This window comes from Drosophila subobscura, chromosome A (assembly GCF_008121235.1).
Source record: "Drosophila subobscura isolate 14011-0131.10 chromosome A, UCBerk_Dsub_1.0, whole genome shotgun sequence".
In the NCBI taxonomy this organism is placed as follows: domain Eukaryota; kingdom Metazoa; phylum Arthropoda; class Insecta; order Diptera; family Drosophilidae; genus Drosophila; species Drosophila subobscura.
The window spans coordinates 18,018,919-18,038,401 of record NC_048530.1 but is presented as its reverse complement, the minus strand read 5'-3'; the positions used below and the strand labels follow the sequence as shown (position 1 = coordinate 18,038,401).

The 19,483-nt window shown below is 42.1% G+C and overlaps 1 protein-coding gene across 2 annotated transcripts in view; it reads left to right on the top strand.

Moving 5' to 3' along the window:
- The first annotated feature begins 375 nt into the window (after positions 1-375).
- LOC117890648 (serine/threonine-protein kinase tousled-like 1) overlaps positions 376-19,483 on the top strand; it is an 84,664-nt gene continuing 65,556 nt past the window's right edge. The window contains exons 1-2 of one of the 2 annotated variants that reach the window (XM_034795614.1): positions 376-545; positions 1,646-1,947. In XM_034795614.1, coding sequence (XP_034651505.1) covers positions 1,876-1,947 — 72 coding nt within the window. In that variant the 5' untranslated portion in view covers positions 376-545; positions 1,646-1,875. Of the gene's footprint in view, positions 546-1,645; positions 1,948-7,238; positions 7,488-19,483 lie in introns of those variants that run through there. The other variant, XM_034795632.1, reaches the window with a different exon arrangement.

The window sequence follows — 19,483 nt, the reverse complement described above, 5'->3', positions numbered from 1 at the left end:
TAAAGCCCTACAAATTGACTGAAATTAGCAACAACAAAAACAACAAGCAATCCGAAATTGTGAACAAATGAAAAAGTCAACAACAAAAACAAAAGGCTAATGAATATTATATAGGAAATATGTAATTTTTGATAAATGCAAAATCAACAAACATTTTTTTGTGGAAAAGCACACAAAATTGAAAAAAGTACGACCAACAAACAACCGCAAGAGCAATGCAAATTGGACAAAGTAAAAAAAACTGCCGCAAAAGCAATACTTTTTTGATAAAGAGCAATACAAATTTGATAAAAAGTCAGCTGCAAAAAGCAATAAATATGAGAGAGAGAAAACGGCCACAAAAGCAATAAAAATAAGAGAGAAATAACCAGCTGCAAAAGCAACAAAAAGTTAATATGAGAAAAAAGCAAAAATAGGGGAATAAAAAGCAGTCGCAACAACAAATTGGAAGCAGCAGCACAAAGCAAACCAGAAAGTAAGAAGAAACAAAGACAACACAACAGAAAAGCAGAAAAAATACCGGTGCAAAAAGCAATCCACAAATGGTACGTACATATGTACTAGCTTGATTGTGTGTGTGTGTTACGATCCACATAAGGGTATCTGCTCGTGTGTGTGTTCCCGATTATGCGAGTAAGTCGGTTTGTGTGTGTGTGTTTTTGGACATCATCTGCCCGCACAAGGTGTATTAGTTTAGGGTAAGGTGCTCACACAGCTTTGGATGGCCGATGTGGAAGAATCAAATAGGAATCTAATAAACAATTTCGTTTTGAGGGATGTCAGCACTGGGGCCATGTGCGAGACGCACTCCGTAGAAGCATTTCCTTCAATTATTGCACTTTGTACCCGGCTGTGTGTGAGTGTGTGTGTGTGTAAGTGAAAAGGCTGCTGCTGGCGTTGCTGATTGCCGCCTAGAGGCGTGGCCGGCGCGTACGATTGTGGGTCTAGTTTTGGTTCGCATATCTTTTTTTGCACTTTTCTTTTGAGTTGGCCATTCGTCCGCGATGAAGCCGATCACAAAAGCTTCATTCGTGGTCTGAAAGACGAATAGCAAGCAGAGAGTGATAGCTGATGAGGGAAAAGATGGAGAGGGCGTGTAAGAAGAAGAAGCAGCAACAACAACTTATTGGACACTCAGCTTGCGCACAAATTTAACCCTAGTGTGGTCCGATTTAACCTCAGATGGCACCCAATCAATCCATTTGAAACCCATTAAAGAACAATTTTCATATTTTAGGCAAGGGTATGACAAGAGTCTGGCGCCTAGCCAGTTGGTAGGCAAATCAAAATATTGCCAAAAGCTAATGTTGATCAAATTGTATTTCGATTATTTAGATGTTTAAGATACACTATCTGCATAGACTTATGAAAACAGAACGTTGTGGCTTTCAATAAGTAATCGATTACTCTCAAATTGTAATCAAATGAAAAAAGACTTGAATTTTGAATACAAAGTAATAGACAAATCATCGTCCTACAAATAATTCTATAAATTTAAAAATCAAAGACTTTTCGATAAGGTAATTGTAAAAGATAAGACAGTAATAGTCGGGACAGTGCGTTGCATACACATAAAAACTTATTTGAGGAAATTCCATTGTACAATTATAATTCGTTTTTAAAATCCGTAAATATTTTTTTTCAGATGAATTTCAAACTTGACAGATCATGGCGCTGACAAAACTTGTGGCATTTTTTGCCGACAAATGCAAAAACTATGAAGGCCATCCACAAAATGTTAATTATGTTAACACTAAAACATATTAAAATGTGTTAAGCAGACCGGAAAAATCCTACCGAATGGGAGAAAGACTCGAAGAATTGAAATCAATTGCAAACTAAATCCGCATTCGAATCAGAAATAATAATCATAAAATGGAACATTTTCAAACGTCACTGAATCCAAGGAAACAGGAGCTACTCGAAGCGCGCTTTATTGGCATTCGGGTGAGTGCGTTTACTATTTAAATATTTAGTTGAAAATTGTTACCAAACTGTGAACCAACCTAGAATCAGAAATGAGAAACGCTTTGTTCTGAAATGTGCTCATATACTTTTTTTTTTTACCGAAAATTCATAGAAAATCAATTTGTTTTGTAAGTTTTAGAAAATGTAACATTTTTATTTTTTATTTTGACCATCAGGATAATTAATGTGTTCATTAAAATGGCCCTACTACCGCATGTAAATTCGCTTCTAGTCAGTATGAAAAGCCTTAGACCATAGACCCAATCTCGATGGAAAAACCTTATCCATCTTCCTTTGGCATTGGTTCCAGCCATTGGGTGTCCACTGGCCCGGCACTCCGCCCATCGATGGGTTAATGGCAAACGGTTATTGCACTTTGAAACTGTAGTCAGTGGCAGAGGCAGAGGCAGAGCCAGAAACGGGGCCGATGTCTGAACAACAGGCAACTTTAAACTTTTGTTGTGTTGAAGATGCACCATGCAGATGATGTTGCAGTTGCAGACGCTTTTCCCCCATAGATAGACAAAGAGAGATGTAGAGAGAGCGAGGGAGAGCAAGCGCTGAATGAAAATGTAGAAAAATGTATGCGAAAATAAATTAGCGTATAAAAGAAAAGGCAATGTAAAAGAGAGAGGGGAATGCAAAAGAAAAGAAAAAAACAAATAAAAGCAGCTAAAAACAGTGAGGGAGGGGAATATGAAAAGCAAAGCAATGCTTTAAAAAAAAACAATGAAAGAGAGAGGGGAATATGTACATATGTACATATGTATGTACATACATGAAATACATAAACATCTATGTATGTACATAAGTACACACAATATGTAAAAGAAAAGCTAGCTGGATGCCCAATGGAGCTGCCAACTCGAGTTACAGAGGCAACAAAAAATATTATGTACATACATACATACATATGTGTATGTATACATACGTATACACACATATGTACATACATATTTACATAAGCACATCAGTGTCAGTGGTCTCTATAAATTAATCCAACCAGTTGGAACGTTTTTTGTCAATGCATAGTCTCTCCAACTTATGGTTTATTTCAATTATAGTTCAACTTTAGAAGAAAGCCAAGCCAATCATTTTTCATTCTCCTTTTGCTGCATATTTAGAAGAGTAGATCATTAGAAATATAATGTTAGATGGGTCAAGGAACTGTTCCCATCTCTCGTAGATGGACATCTACTCTCTACAGCTGTTTCTCTCTTTCTCTGAAGTGGACAACCACTTGGCCATCTCTTTTAAGCGGACATCTACGCTGGCATTGTTGTCCGCGGTGGTGTCCCTAGGTTTTCGCTTTAGATGGATTTTGCTGCAAATACGAGTGCACCAATATGTGGTAGTGCCTCTGCCCTCCATCCATCGCCACGGCCTCCGCTCTTCTGCCAGCACCTCTTTGGGGTACTTAACCTTTGCCCCCCCCGCTCGCATACACTGGCTTCCATGATACTGCCATTTGGTGTTGTGTTAGTTGTTGTTGTTGTCAACATCTCGTCTCGTTTTGTGGGTTGAGGCATGTGGCAATCTCCCTGCCCCCTGGCTGTACACACTCAAACACACACACACTCAACACATATACAATACATAAATGGAAAAAGAAGGAGAGAGCGGTAGAGAGAGAGTACATAAGGCAGAGGCCTACACATAGACATTTTGCTGTACAATCAACACCCCCTCCTGCCACCCAGCCCAACCCACACGCAGCTTAGCCCATACAAGCCTCCCGCTCCGCCTATATGGATTTTGCATCGCAGTTCCCTTCCAGCAAACCATTTCCCACATCTTTTTTGGGTAGATTGCTCCGATTCTGTGCTGCCGCGATGTCTCTTCACATTTATACACATATGTACATATGAGTGTATCTGTGTGTGTGAATGTATGCATGAATTTAATGAAATTAACGAACAAAAAATGACAGCTGATAAGCATAAATAGGCGCAAGCACTGGCAGAAGCCAATGGGGAATAATTAGACCAAAAAAGAAAGAAATCCCAGTAGATACATATGCACGTATGTAGGAATATAAATGTCCAAAAACTTATAATAACCTGGCAACGTCATTCATCATTTATAAAGCAGGCTTTACTGCAGAGCCCGGCCCCTGCTGCGCCACCCCAAACAGCCACTGTTAAACGCTGCTGACAACAGTCTCGCTGACATGCTCTGTTAAAGTTAACATAGAGTCCACTCAACTTTTGGAGTTTACAGAGAAGCTGCACTCTTGATAAAGTTTACAGTCATAATCTACAGCTCCTCTGCGCTCTTTCTCTTTAACAGTTTTCGCTCTCCTGTTAACGTTACCAGCCATTCTCACCTGCTGTTATTGACTAGCTGTTATGCTGCTGCCGCTGTTAGATGCTTTTCCTACAGCTTGCTGCTGATTTCTGGGCGCCGGATACAAGCGTTTAAAAATTGTTTCACTCAATTTGCAAATTAACGCAAATTTCGGAGCAAATATTGCTGATGCGGCCAGGTTGCGATGTCGGTGCGCACGCCGTTGTTGCCAATCTCGATGCTAATTCGAGACAGAGCCACCGCCGGCGTCAGTCGTCAGTCAAATATGATGTATGTGCACATAACCTAACATTTAATTGGCCGAACGCCTCCGCCGCTGCTGCCCCCATTGACACAACCATATCAGAGGTAACAGCCGCAGCCGGCGCTTCCGCATGGTATTAACAGTGACGTTGTAGCCGGCTAAATGCGGAACAACAGCGACAGAGTCATGCACGTGTGGATGGGACTACGCTACTCTCTCTGGTTCTCTTTTAGCTGCTTTCCCATAAAACTGCTTGCTGTGGGAACTGCTTGCTCTCTCAGTTGCTTGTCCTTTTGGGGAGACTTGCAAAAACTGCTTGCTCCACTGTCAGCTTTTGCATTACGGCTCTGCTTGCTTGTTCCTCTGTAAGTTTTCCCATTTGAGCTCTCTCTCTCTCTCTCTCTCTCTGTTCGTTTCTTAGGAGCCTGTTCTCTCTTAACTGCTTGCTAACGTGTAAATGGCTTGCTCACTCACATTCCCTCGCTCTCTCTTGCACTGTTAATGTAGTCGTAGGTCGCGTCACTCACTGCCTGTCTCTTTGCGTTGCTCTGCTTGTTTACACGCGTGTCAAATTTCCCGGCCTGCTGCCAATTCGCCACAAAAATCGAATTTATTATTTATACGCGTAATTTGCGAGAACTGCGTGTTGCGATTGGATTCAGTGGTGGGCGTATAACGCCAGTGACAGCTTTCCAGTGTTGCGAAAGTAATAATTATTGGTTAAAATTGCTGTAATTACGGGTAAACATTTACAAACTAATTGGGAGTGACGGTTGTTCATTTTTTGTTATTTGCTTTTGGGTTCGTGTATCGTCCTTAGGCTCTCTTCTGAAGTGTGCTTGACTCTCTTTCGGTCTCCCTCTCTATCTCTCTATCGCTGTTTGTGTCTCTGTCTCTCTTTATCGATGTCTGTCTGAATTTTCCTCTAAATCTTTCGTATCTATCCATCTTTCTCTACTTCTTGCTTGTTTTGCCGGCTTCTTTGGCCTCTGTTTTGTTTCTCTGTCTTGTTTCTCTGCTGTTCTGCCTTTCGACCCGATTAATTAGTTTATTTTGATTATTCTTGCGGCTTGTTGTTGTGGCAACTCTTGTTTTTTCTCCAATGACCAAGAGAGAAACAAACGAACATAAATATCTACATAGATACACACATAACAAAGCAAAAATCATATCCTTAAATAACTCGGCTTAAAAACCCCTCAAAATGTATCTTAAACACACAAAAAAAAACCCCAAAAAAAAAACCGTGGAAGGAAACATTGCAACGTGTGAAAGAGGCAAGCAGAGGCAGAAGCCACAAACGAAGCTGCGCCTCGAATCGGCGGCAGTTGTAAAACGTTCGTTGTTGGATTCGGCGGTCGGGCCATCGTTGTCTCGTGTCCTGGTGCGTGATTTTCCCTTTCCCGCCGTCCCGATCCGTCCAAAAAGCCACCAATTTCCCCCACACCGCAGCAATCAAACAACAGCAACACTGGTGGCAAGATGCCGCTGCAGTCGACAAAACAATTTCGAGCCAGAAGGCGCGTACGGACGCCTCGAAAAGTAGCCATACGAAAAAGGATGAGATGAGGAGCGGAAAGAGAAAAGAGGAGATGAAAAGAATGGGAAGGGGGAAAAAAGAAGGAAGAAATTAAATATAACGGATTAAAGGAGGAAGAATTTGAGTTTAAGAAGGTTTAAGGTACAGGAAAAAGTAAAGAATTGGGAAGAACGAAACACTGAGAGGAACGGGGAAGAGGAACGAAAAAAGGAGAAAGCTTAAAAACAACTTAACTCGAAATTAGCACATTATTACGAAATAGTAAGCAAAAAAAAGGCATAGAACAATGAAGAGCCGAAGTAGAAGAACGAAAAAAAGGGAATTTAATAGGAAAAAGAAGACCAGAAACCATACAGAAGAATCTAAAAAAGATGGCTAATTGATGAAGAATACGATCCAAGAACAAAAGTTCAAAGAAACGAGCGAAAAGAAAAGGAAGAAAGGAGAGAGAGGATACGAATAATAAGTAGAGAAAACAACAGAAATGGAAATGGGCAGCAGCAGAAGAACAACTGAAAGCGGAATGTAAAGCAGAAGAAGAGAGGTGCAGCAATAGGAAAAGCAAAGGAAATAATAATAGGGAAAAACTAAAAACACAATAGAAGATGTTTAAAGAGCAAAGAAAAGGAAGAGCCGAAGACGAGGACTGAAACACGAATTGCGATTGCAATTTTGTTTCTCCCCTCCTTTTTTGTTTGTTTTGTTTTTGTTGTAGTTTTTCCTCCGTTGATTGCCACGCTTCAATGGACGTTATTTTTTTTATGTTTTCAGTTCGCAATCGTCGTCCAGCGTCGTCGTGTTGCATATTCGCGGTGTTCCCATCATTATTGTTGCTGTAGTTGCAACTTGCAGTTGCACCAGCTATTGTTGGGAGGAAGACAGAGAGAGAGAGAGACGGAGAGAGAGAGAGCGAGAGAGAGACAGAGAGAGAGAGAGAGAGACAGAGAGAGAGAGTGAGAGCCATGCGACAGAGTTGTGTTTGCAGTACCGTTAAACTACCAAAGCAGGGAACGAGGGACACGTGTATTCCAATATTCTTTTCTGAATTCCTTTTTTTTCGGTGTAATTATTTTTTAAAAGTGAAGTGCAAAATCCAACAACAACATACGAACCACAGCAACAACGAAGAGAGCGATAGAAAACTCAGAGAGTGTGTGTGTGGATAAAGAGAGGAAAAAAAACCTGAACCTGAAATAAAACACAAAACCAAAAAGGGAAGACAAAAAAAAAACAGCAGCGTTTGCCGGCTGTGTGTGTCCGCCGCCTCGCCTCCAACCGAGACGCCACCATCCATTGGGGCCCGAGGCAACGACGAACGGCAGCAGCAAACCACGAAGAAGCAGGCGAAGAGCAGAAGGAAGGAGAGAAGGCAAACACGAGGCAACAACGATGCCCGTGGTAAAGCAGCGGAAAATGAGCCGCTTTAAGGTTAGTGTTCAGCGCCACAACAACAAAAAGAAGCAAGCCCAATGGTCTCTCTCGAGTGAGAGAGAAGACAGATAGAGGGAGAGGAAAACAGTGTGGAAAAGTGGGAGATGAGATGAAAATAAAAGACATGGCCGCCAGATGCCGGAAGATGGCGTGGAAGATGAGGCTGCGTCCGAGGGGAAAATGGAAAACCCAAGAGAAAGTGACGATAAATGGGATAATAGTTGCGAAAGAGAGAAAAATGAAAATGGGTTGAGAGATGAAACAAGGACAGGAAAGAAAAATGAAATGAAAACTGATTAAATATGTTGTATGTATGGTTAAAAGGAGGAAGCACGAAAAGGAAGGGACATTCGAGGGAGAGAAAGATGCTGAAAGTGACTGTGGGAAAGAGCAAGCAGAAAGGAAGAGCAAGAAGCGATAATTGCAAATGAAAGAAGTGTAAAGAAGATAACGCAGAAAGGGGATACGAGAAATGTGGCTAAGGGAAGAGAAAGCTAAAAGTGTCCCAAAATAAAGTGCAGGATAGCTTAAACTAATTACGAAGGAATTTATCTTCTGTGAAGATTGGTTGCAAGGATAAACAATTGATCATCTTAAGGGGGAACTTTGCTTAGGCCTGCATTTCCGCTTCATTAATTGCAGACTGTACCTCCATGTCACGTGTGTCCTTCGTAGGTGTCACCGTTCCTCTGACTCTCTAGCCCCGAACCCAATCCTCAAATAATTGAGCATTGAGTACACATACTCACATATGCATGACCGCATTTGAGTAACTTATTTGCCCATGCCTTTCGGTAACCCCGATATTCTTAAGGGTACATAATAAACACATGCGCGACATCGAGGACATATTCCATAAAGGACACGAATAATAGATCCTTTTTTGCATAATAAATGAATTCAGGGAATTTCAAATTCCAAACTGAGAGTGCAACTGTGTGTCCTCTATGACCAGATAGATTGAGATTGGAACAGTCCCTCACCAAACCTGATAATTTGTATTTTGTTCTGCTAGAAAGTCTCGTGCATTTGTGTTAACCGAATCACACTAATGTTTCCTTCCCTGTAATTAAAGTATCGAAACACTAGAGCTGGAGAGTCCATAATTAAGTCATCCATCAATCGATCAATCATCGATTTGACCTGCAATCGCATGTTCGAAAAATTTGCGATTGAACTTGATGGAATATGCCGACGCGGCGGCTTATTCGTTCGATGCTCCGAAAACAGGTTCCAAAATGAGTAAGATGAGGGGACAACCATGTTGAAAGAAAGATGCTGATGAGGTGGAACCCAGGCAAAGAATAGCAACCAGAGCAACCATCAAAAGAAAGGCCAGAAGAGGAGCAAACAGCAGAAGAAAATTCAGTACAGAAGAAAATAGCAAAAGAAGCAAAACGAGCAACTAGAAAACCTAATTTCCCCACTCTCCTACTACCTCTCTGCTCTTGTGCACAAAGAACTCATCATTGAAATGGGCGTTGAAATGCCCTTTCCTTAATGGTATATTCAAATATATTCTTAAAGGTTGCTTCTAGTCTGCTCCAAACCAGGGAAATCCTAAAAGTTGTAACAATAAACAATTACCACCGATGGGGGAAACCTATGAAACCTGTTAAGAGCCTAAATTTCCACTGTTTGCTTGTTAGGAATTGAATTTAGTGCTCTGAGCTTTGTTCTTTAGGTTTATTTAATGTTCAAATGTATTTCATTTAGTTTAAGTGCAAAGACTTGCATATAATTAGAGCAAATACTATTATTACGTTAAGTTTATTTTGTATTACAAATAGCCAAAGCGATGAAAACTATTGTCTCATACACTTTTGAACATTTTCCCATTGCGATTGATATTTTTTGTATCCCGATACACAGATCATATCCGATTACACAATTATCCTCTATATCGATCACATTTGCATGTACAAATATATGCCTTTTATGTTTGGCTTAATACAAGTCAAAACTAGTGTACCCTTGCTATGATTAGAGGGTCTCAAGAAAAAGTAAAAAAGTGGGAGAAAAAAATTCGCAAGTTCGTTGAACTTGCCGTGAAAATTATATGCCGCCGCCAGCTCACGAAGACGACAAAAATACACACACACACACACACACACACACAGCCACAAAGCGATGAAGAAGAAACCGAAGAAGTAGTAGCGTAGAGGAGAGAAAAAAAGCACAAAATAAAACTAGTCATGCGTCGCTGCTGACTTCGACGTCGACAGTAGCCGGCCACCTCTGCTGCTGCTGCTGCTGCTGCTGCTGACGCCGCTGTCGCCCCTCTGCTGCTGCATAGATTTTGCGACCTGACCTAAAATGCAAAAATGTTAACGACTTGACTGCTTGACTCTCTGTTACTTAACAGCCAGACTGACGGCAAATGTTAGGCAATGTCTAACAGAAAGCGATTGCAGAGCAAGCAAGTGAAGGAAGGGCCTGAGTGAGAGAGAGTGAGAAGGGGATAGAAGGGGATGCTTGGGGATAAGAGAGACAGGAGCTCAGCTGTTTAAGAGCGTTATTTAAAATATAAGTAAAATAGAAAACTTGTAGAAAATAATGTAGAAAAAGATTGGAAAAATTAATTTCAAAGAGAAAGACAAAAATAAAATAAACACAGAAAAATTAAATAAAATATAAAAATAAAATAAAAGAAAAAAGGTAGAAAAAGATTTAAATGTGAAGAAAAATGTGGAAGATTTTGATTTGTTCATTGCAATTTCATTCAATTTCCCCTCATATCCTTTAATTACGGGAAATTGTTGATGCCCTTTTCAGAACTATCACTTTCTGTTCTGGTTTTGGTTTTGGTTTATTTTTTTGTGTTTTCATTTGAAAAATGATTTCATTAAAAGCGATTTATGGCCAAAATGTCAGTGATTTCAGTTAAGCCCGTGGGCTTTAAGGTTTTCCACTCGTACCGATGGTTCTATGAGCTTGGCATGTATTTCCGCTTATGTACATTTATTGCGTAACGAATTTTCAGCCAGACCCAGCCTATGCTCTTCTGCCAGTGTTGGCAAATGTAATCAGAACAATTTCTTTTCTAAAAATGTATGCGGCTGAAATTTGTTTTACAAGAGGGGAAGTAGGAGGGGGCTCTTTAAGGGTAAGGTATGGCCCACAAAGGGCGACGACAACTGCGGCTCAGTGGCGCCCCCTAGAGAACCAATGTCCCCGTGTGTGTGTTCCTTTTTTTTCGATGCCTTTTCTCGCTTATAATATACTTTTTTGCCCCTCTTTTTCTTGCTGATACAAAAGAGACAAGCGGATAGAGGAGATGGGGTTGCTAGGGGTGTTGGGTGTGAGTGTGGGTTGGCTGGGCAAGGGGTAGGGGCCGGAGGAGATGTTATGTGGCGCCATCTGTTGTATGAGTTGACATCAAAACGAATATGGAATTTTCAATATTTACAGTTGCTTTTGTTGTTAATGTATGCAACACATACATACAGACACAGACAGTGGGTGGGGGGAAAAGCTTGTCCTTCCTGCACCCCACCCTCTTGCACCAACCACGCACCCACCCACCTACCCGCCCCCATGAGAGACGCCTCCTTTGTGCTTATGTAAGCACTTTCAGCATGTTTCGCTTTTATATACTTTGAGTGGGCGTTGGACGACGACGACGACGACAACGCGTTGGTTCAACTCCGCCCCCATCCCATTTCCTGGCGCGCACACACACACATAGACCCCTCCGTTCCATTTTCCCCCACCCACCCCACCACCCCGCCACATCTTTGTTATCCTTCTGCCTCTCTAGCCACCACTATCTCTGCTGATTCTGATTCTGCTGCTGCCTGTCTCTTCTCTGTTTTCTCATTTCTCGTTTCTCGTTTCGCTTTTCGTAATTTATTTAACTGTTTTCCCACGCGAATTGCATGTTGCATCCGCTAGGTGGCGCCAGCTGCATCGCCTATGTGGTACCAACAAAACTATTACAACGAGACGATTTCCACACCAATTTTGGCATGAAATTTGAAATATTTCAAAGCACTTTCATACGCAATTCATATTCGCGGGGAAAAATCCAACTATTCCCATTTTTGCGCTAAAAATTTAGTATTTATTCAGTGCACATAGAGAAAAAATTGGATTTTTATGGATTTTTGATGTTTTGTTTAAATTTGAATTTATTTTTGAAAGTGTAATTTAATTCGATTAAGCTTCAAAATGCTGAGAACTTGCAAACGCGACCTCTGTTGGCTCCTGCCCGAGAATCACACGGCACGCCCACTACTCCTTCAGAGACCGCACGGGCATGTGGCATGGATAATAATTAATATTACGCATACGCCGTGTGTTTAACAATTGTTTCAAAGTGCCAGAGAACGAGGAGAATGGAAGCAGAATGCAAGAGCAGAAGCATTGGAAACAATTAGCGAGGAGGGAGGGGCGTGGGGCTGACCAACAAATATTATACAATGTACAAACAGATGTACATACATACATATGTATACATATATGTACATAGGTATGTACATATGTTTGTGCACACAAAATTATGTATTATAATAATATGCTCCTGTTGTACACCAGGCGTATGCGCATTTCCCTCATATATTATTCACCACAAATTAAGTATACGCAAAGGCAAAAAAGCAACAACAAAAACCCGGTACAATGCTGAAGATTGGAAAGAAAAAAAGCAACAAAAACGATGTAAGGGGGAGCATAGCTGCACCCATTTACCATATACAAATTTAACATGGGTATGTAAACGATTAAAACCAATGCATATAAGAACACATTGATAGCATACATATGTATATAGAAAGGGAGGCCCTTGATTCGAGAGAAAAACCTAAAGGAATTGTTCAAGAACTCAGAAGTTTACCTTTATTATAAGGCTGATACAAAGCTTTCGAAGGTTTCATTGAATTTTTGGTTCCCAAATAGACTTTATATTTTCTTTTAAACTTTAAACATTTATTAAGTGTTTGGAAATGCCTATCCATCATTATTTGCATATCACTTTATGGCTACAAATATTTGGAACTGCTTTCCAAGTGCTGGATAGTAGTAGGATCGTAGACATGAACGCATCATGCAGCACTTCCCCTCAGTCGCGTATTTATTCCATACAAATATAAATTTGTATTAAGCACTGATGTTCAGTTGGACGAAGGAACGATGTCAGGCCTTGCTGCCCGTCTTGAGACGCACAAGCGAATGCTGCAAAGGAGACTGCTCGGGAATTGTGGACTACAGTTTTGGATTGAAAAATATTCCACTCATCGCTGCTAGAAGTTATTCCCTGTGGGTTTTACATTTTATTTCATTTATTTATTTGACCTTTTTTTTTGGCTTACATTGTGGTCCGAAAACTGACAACCAATGCCCGTTTAGAACCACTGACAGCACTAATTTGATGTACCAAACACGATGCGATGCACACACATTTACATACATAGGCCGATGGTATATGCTACTACCATATAGGCGATGGGACAGGGGCAGGGTGGACCAAACGCATGTAGAACTAATATAATATGCGTTAAGTATGTGCAGCGCTTAACACCAATGCTGGGTGTGTGTGCTTGTGTGTATAATGGAAATGGCTCGTTGGCCAGCGTATTATACATATTTATATAATTGCATTTTGTTTGCCCTCAAAGGATATACATAATTACATACTGAATGTGCACCCGACGTACATTTATAACAGTGGAGAGCGTGGGGCGTTTCAGAATAGCTTGAGGAATGAAATTCATTCAGCTCAGTGCTTTAAATCGATTATAAATCAGCGGCTCAAAACGATTGCTTGTCATTTATGGACACCCTCGCCCTTTCGCTTTACAATTGATTAAAACTAGAAAATTGTTAGCATATTTTATGAATGCGATTGCGAGTGTTTAGCGACCCATTAACGATGTCATTTGCGCTTTTTTCTGTAGTCCTGCAAACACTTGCAACTCATTCCGTTGGGCGCTCTGGGCTGCATGCAGTACATCCTTCTGCGTGTGCATACATACATCATGCAACTAGAAGGGGTTCTAGTGGAGTCAGCGTATGTATGTGCTGTGCGTTGATGTTTGTCCAACATTTGCACAATCCCTGGCACGGGCGCATGGCATGTGGCACAACCCCACACACACACACACACACACACACACAAGAAAAACACATGAAATACAGGGGAGAATCGGGAACTCGGATTCGGATACCCGGGTATTCCGGATCACATGAGGATTATAGTTTTGCACGGATTTGGTTGGGCTGCGTGGCAATTGAAAATTAGCGGATTAAGCAGAGGCCTTATCGGGGCCTCACTGTGTGTGTGTGTGTGTGTGTGTGTGTGTGTGTGTGTGTGGGGTCTGTGGTGCGGCTGCTGCTGTTGGGGTTTCTGTTAAATGCATTTTTGTGGTGTGGGTTGGCCTGGCAGTAAATCTTAGGTGAAAGGGAATGCCATAAATACATGGATGGGTATAGGTATACAGTGCATAAACTGTTATACGCAAAAACTTAGGTGTGTGCACACTGCTATAATTGTTATACGCATTTTGTACGTCAAGCCGTTTTCTTTGTAATTCCTGGAACTGTTGAGCTATATTTGGGCCGAATATGTCGCTGGTTTTCCCACCCCGCACCACTGCATACGTCAATGCGCTCTTTGGCTAGCATATGGAACTGGGGTTGGGGTTTGAAGGTTTTTTGGCACTGCGTTTTGTGTTCGGCTTTCCACGAAACTTTGGCTGGTTTCTCGCTGTTTTCTCTGCACGGTTTGAGCCTCTTTCTCCTTACCCATTCGGAACCACCAATCTTTTATCAGCCCAGAAATAGACGCACAAAAAAGAGCAAATTTCATTTGGCTTTCGGTGTCATCGCTAATGTGCATCGCCAGCTGCAGATGGTACTATCGCTAGTGACGAGAGTTTGTTGACGAGTAACGAGTACCGAGAGGGAAATCTCTTCAGAATGGTATTAATCGATAACTCCATCAAATCTCATCAATTTTCCTTTAAAGAAATGGCCATAAATTTTTTAAGGGCCACCGCTTACACCCCAGCATTAACGCGTGCGTTTCTGTCGTTGAATCTTGGATGGTATGTGTCACGTGTCCATCTCCAATTCCTGCTGGATGCTGTAGTATCTGTGTGTGTGGTGCAGCTGTGTGTGGGTGCGTTTGTGGGTGGATGCATGGCAACGCAATTCGCATTTTGGGTTGCCTCCAGTTGCAGCCAAAAGCAACAGCAACAGCCAAAGCCACAGCCACAGCAGAGTCATCATCATCTGCCAAACACACAAGAACACAAGCGAGTGAGTGAGAGTGAGAGAAAGAGGGAGAGGAAGAGAGGAAGAGCGAGAGCTGCTGCGCTTAGAGATGGGGCTGGATCTGGAGCAGGATGTGGATGTGGATGTGGAGGTCGGTTTTTAGGTGGGGTCCCAGGTCCCAGGTCCAGCCATTGCCAGGGCACTTTGCACATAGTTTTCCACACACTCTGCCGCCACTCTGCACCTCGTGCAGACTCTCTCTCTCTCTCTCTCTCTCTCACCCTCTCTCCGTGTCTCTGTTGCACTCCCCCGGGTTCGCGGTTGTGTGGATGCAGATGCAGATACAGAGGCAATGGCAGTGGCAGTCACAGTGCCTCAGCTCCAGATATACAGATACAGATGCGAATACCGATACATATGTAGCTGCATTTTAGATACATACACACACATATATATATGTATATGTATAGCATATTTATGCTGCTATGCTATGTGCATCCATCGGACTATATACAACACACGCATCCATGTATGTATGCACTTTTGTACATATCCGAACAAGTGCAAAGCTTTACCCCTCCCAGCCGCTTTTCATGCTTGTTGTGCCTCTCAATTTGATTTCCTTCTTTCACTTTTTATCCCGGCTCCTAGAGCTTTTGCTTATTTTCTCTTTTTGAGGCAACCTAATAGGTGCTTAAGCATGGTGGCTACGCTCCTTTGAGCGAATATAACAAGCAATTCAACAGGGGGGGAAGCAATTATTACGCACGAATTTCATCCCTTTTAGAGATTAAAAATCAAATGTGGACTCTACTTTCTTTTAGATTACTTCTTAGTAATTTTTACCAGTGCTTCTACTCTAATGCGACTCGATCTTACTTCTAGGCTTCACCTCTCGTCCCACAACTTTGCCCAACCTCAAACTTGCACTTCTGTTTTTCGGCTTGCCTTTCTTAATGGCAGCCCATAAGAATGCTGACCAAACAACTTGGGATTTCCGACATCTTTTAATAGCTTTTAATTACAAAAAAGAAATAAAATAAAGAGTCCAAAGTTCATCCTGCATCCACCTTCTTCAGCATTCTTCTATTCACCTGAGATTTTAGCTTGTGCAAAAGTTTTTCCCTCGAGTCTCGACAGTTTTTTTCCTGCTCCTTTTTGTCCCCGGAGTAGTATAAGTTTTTAATGTTGTGGATCCCTGCAACCTTTTTCCACTTTTTGTCTACCTTTCAGAAGGAACAGAAAGTTCTCTCTGCATTTCTCGGTACTGTAGCTCCTTGCCTTTCTCCCTTCAAATATTAAACAGAAATTAAGAATATTTTTTAGAATTTGTTTTGTTTTTGTGGTTGGGTTGAAGAGTTTATTGCAAAATTTCGAAGCTATCCATGGAAACTATCGCCTTGGAGGAGTTACCCTCAACTTGTTATATTTATGAGACATTTGGAGACAATCCTTGGCAGATCGTTTTTCTAGTTTCTTAGGGTATTGTTTTGCTGTAAAAATAAAATGTTACCCAGCACTGTTTCTGGTATTGTTTTGTTCGTTTTCTAGCACTGCTTTTTTTCCCGCTGATGTTCCCTAAAATCGTTGGTGTTTGAGTTGAGAGCTTTCAACTTGCTGTAACATCTGTTGTATGGGAGGGATGTGTACCCTTTATTTTTACTCCAATGATTGTTCAGGTGGATCAGGTACTGTCTCTGGAGTGTGTCCTCTATGGGAGAGCCTTCCCTGCATTGCAATGCGTGGCTGCACCTTAACCTCGTCTTTGAATGCCTTTTCTCTCTCTCTCTCTCTCTCTCTACACTTTTGCTCCTTTGTGCTGTGCTCTTTCTCTTTTTGCATGCCTTCCCTTCTCTACCCACCTTTCTCTTGGCCTTTGTCTCTTCTCCTTTCTCTTGGGCTCTGCTGCCTCTTCACTTTCATCGTTTCGTCGTGTGTGTTTTTCAGTTTTTCTTTATTTTTACACACACTCGACGTCAACATTTGCATACCCTCGTCCTCGCACTCACCCTACACCCCCTCTTACCTCTCTCTCTCTCTCTCTCTCACTCTCTCTTTGTGTCTTTTCTCCTTTTCTCTCTGTCTCATTCCTCTGTGTGTGTGTGCGTCTGGGACTGGCAAGCAAATTAAAAATTCAATTTTGTTGTGCAACTTTTGCACTTTGCAATGCTCTGCCGCTGCCGCTGCCACTGCCACTGCCACTGCCCCTAGCCCAGGCTGTGTACCACCCACTCCACCTTCTCTATTTGTTGTTGTTGTTGTTGTTGTTGTTGCTGTTGCGTGCAATATGTTATTAGAGAATGGCAAACCCCCCACCCCAATTCTTCTTTTCAACCTCTATTTTCCCTTTTTTTAATGCAGTTTTTGCTGTTGTTTTCTGGCTGTTGTGTGCGTGCCAGGACACGCCTACAATATTTCCTTTTTTGTTCTCGTTTTCCTTTGTGCGCTTTAGGACGCCACTTTTCCACAGCAGAAGAGTGGCTCCCAGGGGAGGTGACTTTACAGCGGGGGGCATATGAGGAAATTGATCGAGCAGAAATCGAATCACCAAAGGGTATATTAAGTTCGTATAATATTTGGCTGTATCTGTGCCTCGTTTCCTGCTCCCCTCGCTCTCTCTTGTTGCAAATATATTTCAATCCATATTTAGCGGATAATTGTTAATTAATTAAATCCAATTAAATAAATACCAAAAGTCTGCACACTGACAGATGTCAACCTGCCGACTGTTTGCCCCTCTTTGTGCCCCCCTCGCTGTGTGCACTTGCCACTGGTGTGCACTGTACTCTATTCACCACTTACAACATTCACTGTACCTTTTTGTGGCCCCATTATAACCAATTTTGTGCTGCATTTAGTTGTCGACTGTTTGACTGTCGACGATTGTTGCTGTTGGTTGTTGCTGTTGGGTTTTGTGCTCGGTGCTCGGGCCTCGTCGCTGTGTGGTGTTTGCCCGGCTTTGTCGTCGTTTTGGCTTTGCAACGTTTTGTTGTTGCGTCGGTCAGTTTTTGGTTGCCACATGGAGTTGGAGTTGGAGATGGAGATGTGGCAGCAGCAGCAGCAGCAACAGCAACAACTTAAATTGCGCACTTTGCGTTGCGATTTTCAACATCTCCAACAGTGGCCTGATGCTGCCTGCTGCCTGCTGCCCGCTGCTGCTGCTGTCGACGAAGACCAGAGACGACGACGACGACAACGACAACATCGTCGCTGGTTTTGTGCCCCCGTGTGGCCCCCGTGCCTCTGCCTAGGTTCACATTCTCATTACAGTTCATTCACCCAAAAGATACGGCTTTATGTATCTATTAGTTATGTATGTGCTTCAGCCTTCAGTTCAGTTAAGTTGTTGTTGCTGCCTGCCGCCTGCCGCCTGCTGCAGCTCTAAAGCTTGCCCCATCGACAGCAGAGCTGCCCCAGCAGCAGCAGCAGCAGCATTTGCGGCAACAGCCTCTCCTGCCTGCCTGCCTGCCTGCCTGCATTTTCAGCCAAGTTTTGATTTGTGTTTTGTTGTAGATACACAAACAGAGGCAGAATATCCATCCAGAGGTGGAGCAAGAGGTAGATGCAGCAGCAGCAGGAGGAGAAAGAGGAGGTATTGGTACAGGCAGAGGGCAGAGGCAGGGGCAGGGGCAGGGGCAGATGCAAAGGCTTTGGTGAGGTAGAGGCAGAAAGTTGTGTGGCAGTGGCAGTGGCAGCTACTAATGCAGATACAGATACAGATACAGATACATTCCTCTTGACCATCTGTCGTCGTTGTTTTCCTCACACTCTCCATGTTCCCCATTCCCTCTGCTCTTCTCTAGTCACCAATTTTTTTGTGCTCTTCTCTGCTTTCCATTCTCTCTGCTCTTCTCTGCACTCCATATTCCACTCTCTTCAATTTATATCTTAGACAACAGCCAAAGCATTTCAGACAGATGTACAAATTATATCCAAAATGATCCAAAAATGGGTCGAAACCTTCGAACCGAAGCACTGATAACAATTTGTAGGAAATAGGAAGCATTTTTGACATCTTTCAAATGAAAGTTTTACTCTGGCATTGTGTACTTTTTATGCGCATTTATTTTTCTAACAATTGTCTAATTATTTCTCTCTTGTTTTTTGCAGGTGAGTTAACTGACAGTTTACATCAAATATCGAATTGAATATTTGTATTTTATGGGTAAGAAATTTCGATATTATTCTGCAAATGTTTCGAGGTTTTATTTGACAACTTTCTGTCTTCGTATTGTCCCTGACCCAAGTCTATATCCCACCGAGTTCCCATGGAGTTCGTTATTTTCCAGTGTTTCAAATCGTTTTATTTAGCAGTTTTTGCTCGTTATCGAGTCTTCCCTGATGCCTGGGGTTTTCAGGTGTTTTCTTTTTAATCTTAGATCCTCTTTAAAACCCTTTTTCTTTCTCCATTTCGACACTCCATAAGCTGTCCTCCAATATTTAGTCTGGCGGTACCCTTTGCCAGTATTTCTTCACAGCTTTTCGATTTTTCTATATCCCTTTCGGGACAGTCTTTCGGTTACTCTTTTGGTTTCCCATTTGGTATCTTTGTTTCTCTCTTTTTGTATCTGTATCCCTTGACTGCTTTCGGTTCCCAGTTCTATGGAAAAATTCGCGAAAATTTCGCCCAATCGTAGTTGTTGTTGCTGTTGTCATTGCTTTTGGTCTTTCCTGGTTGCTACTAACGATGGAGCCCCGGGAAAATGGGCGAGAAAAACTAAGCGGGAAAGCGGCGCAAAAGAAGAACAGAGAAGAAAAAAAAGCTGCGGATGCCTTTTCCC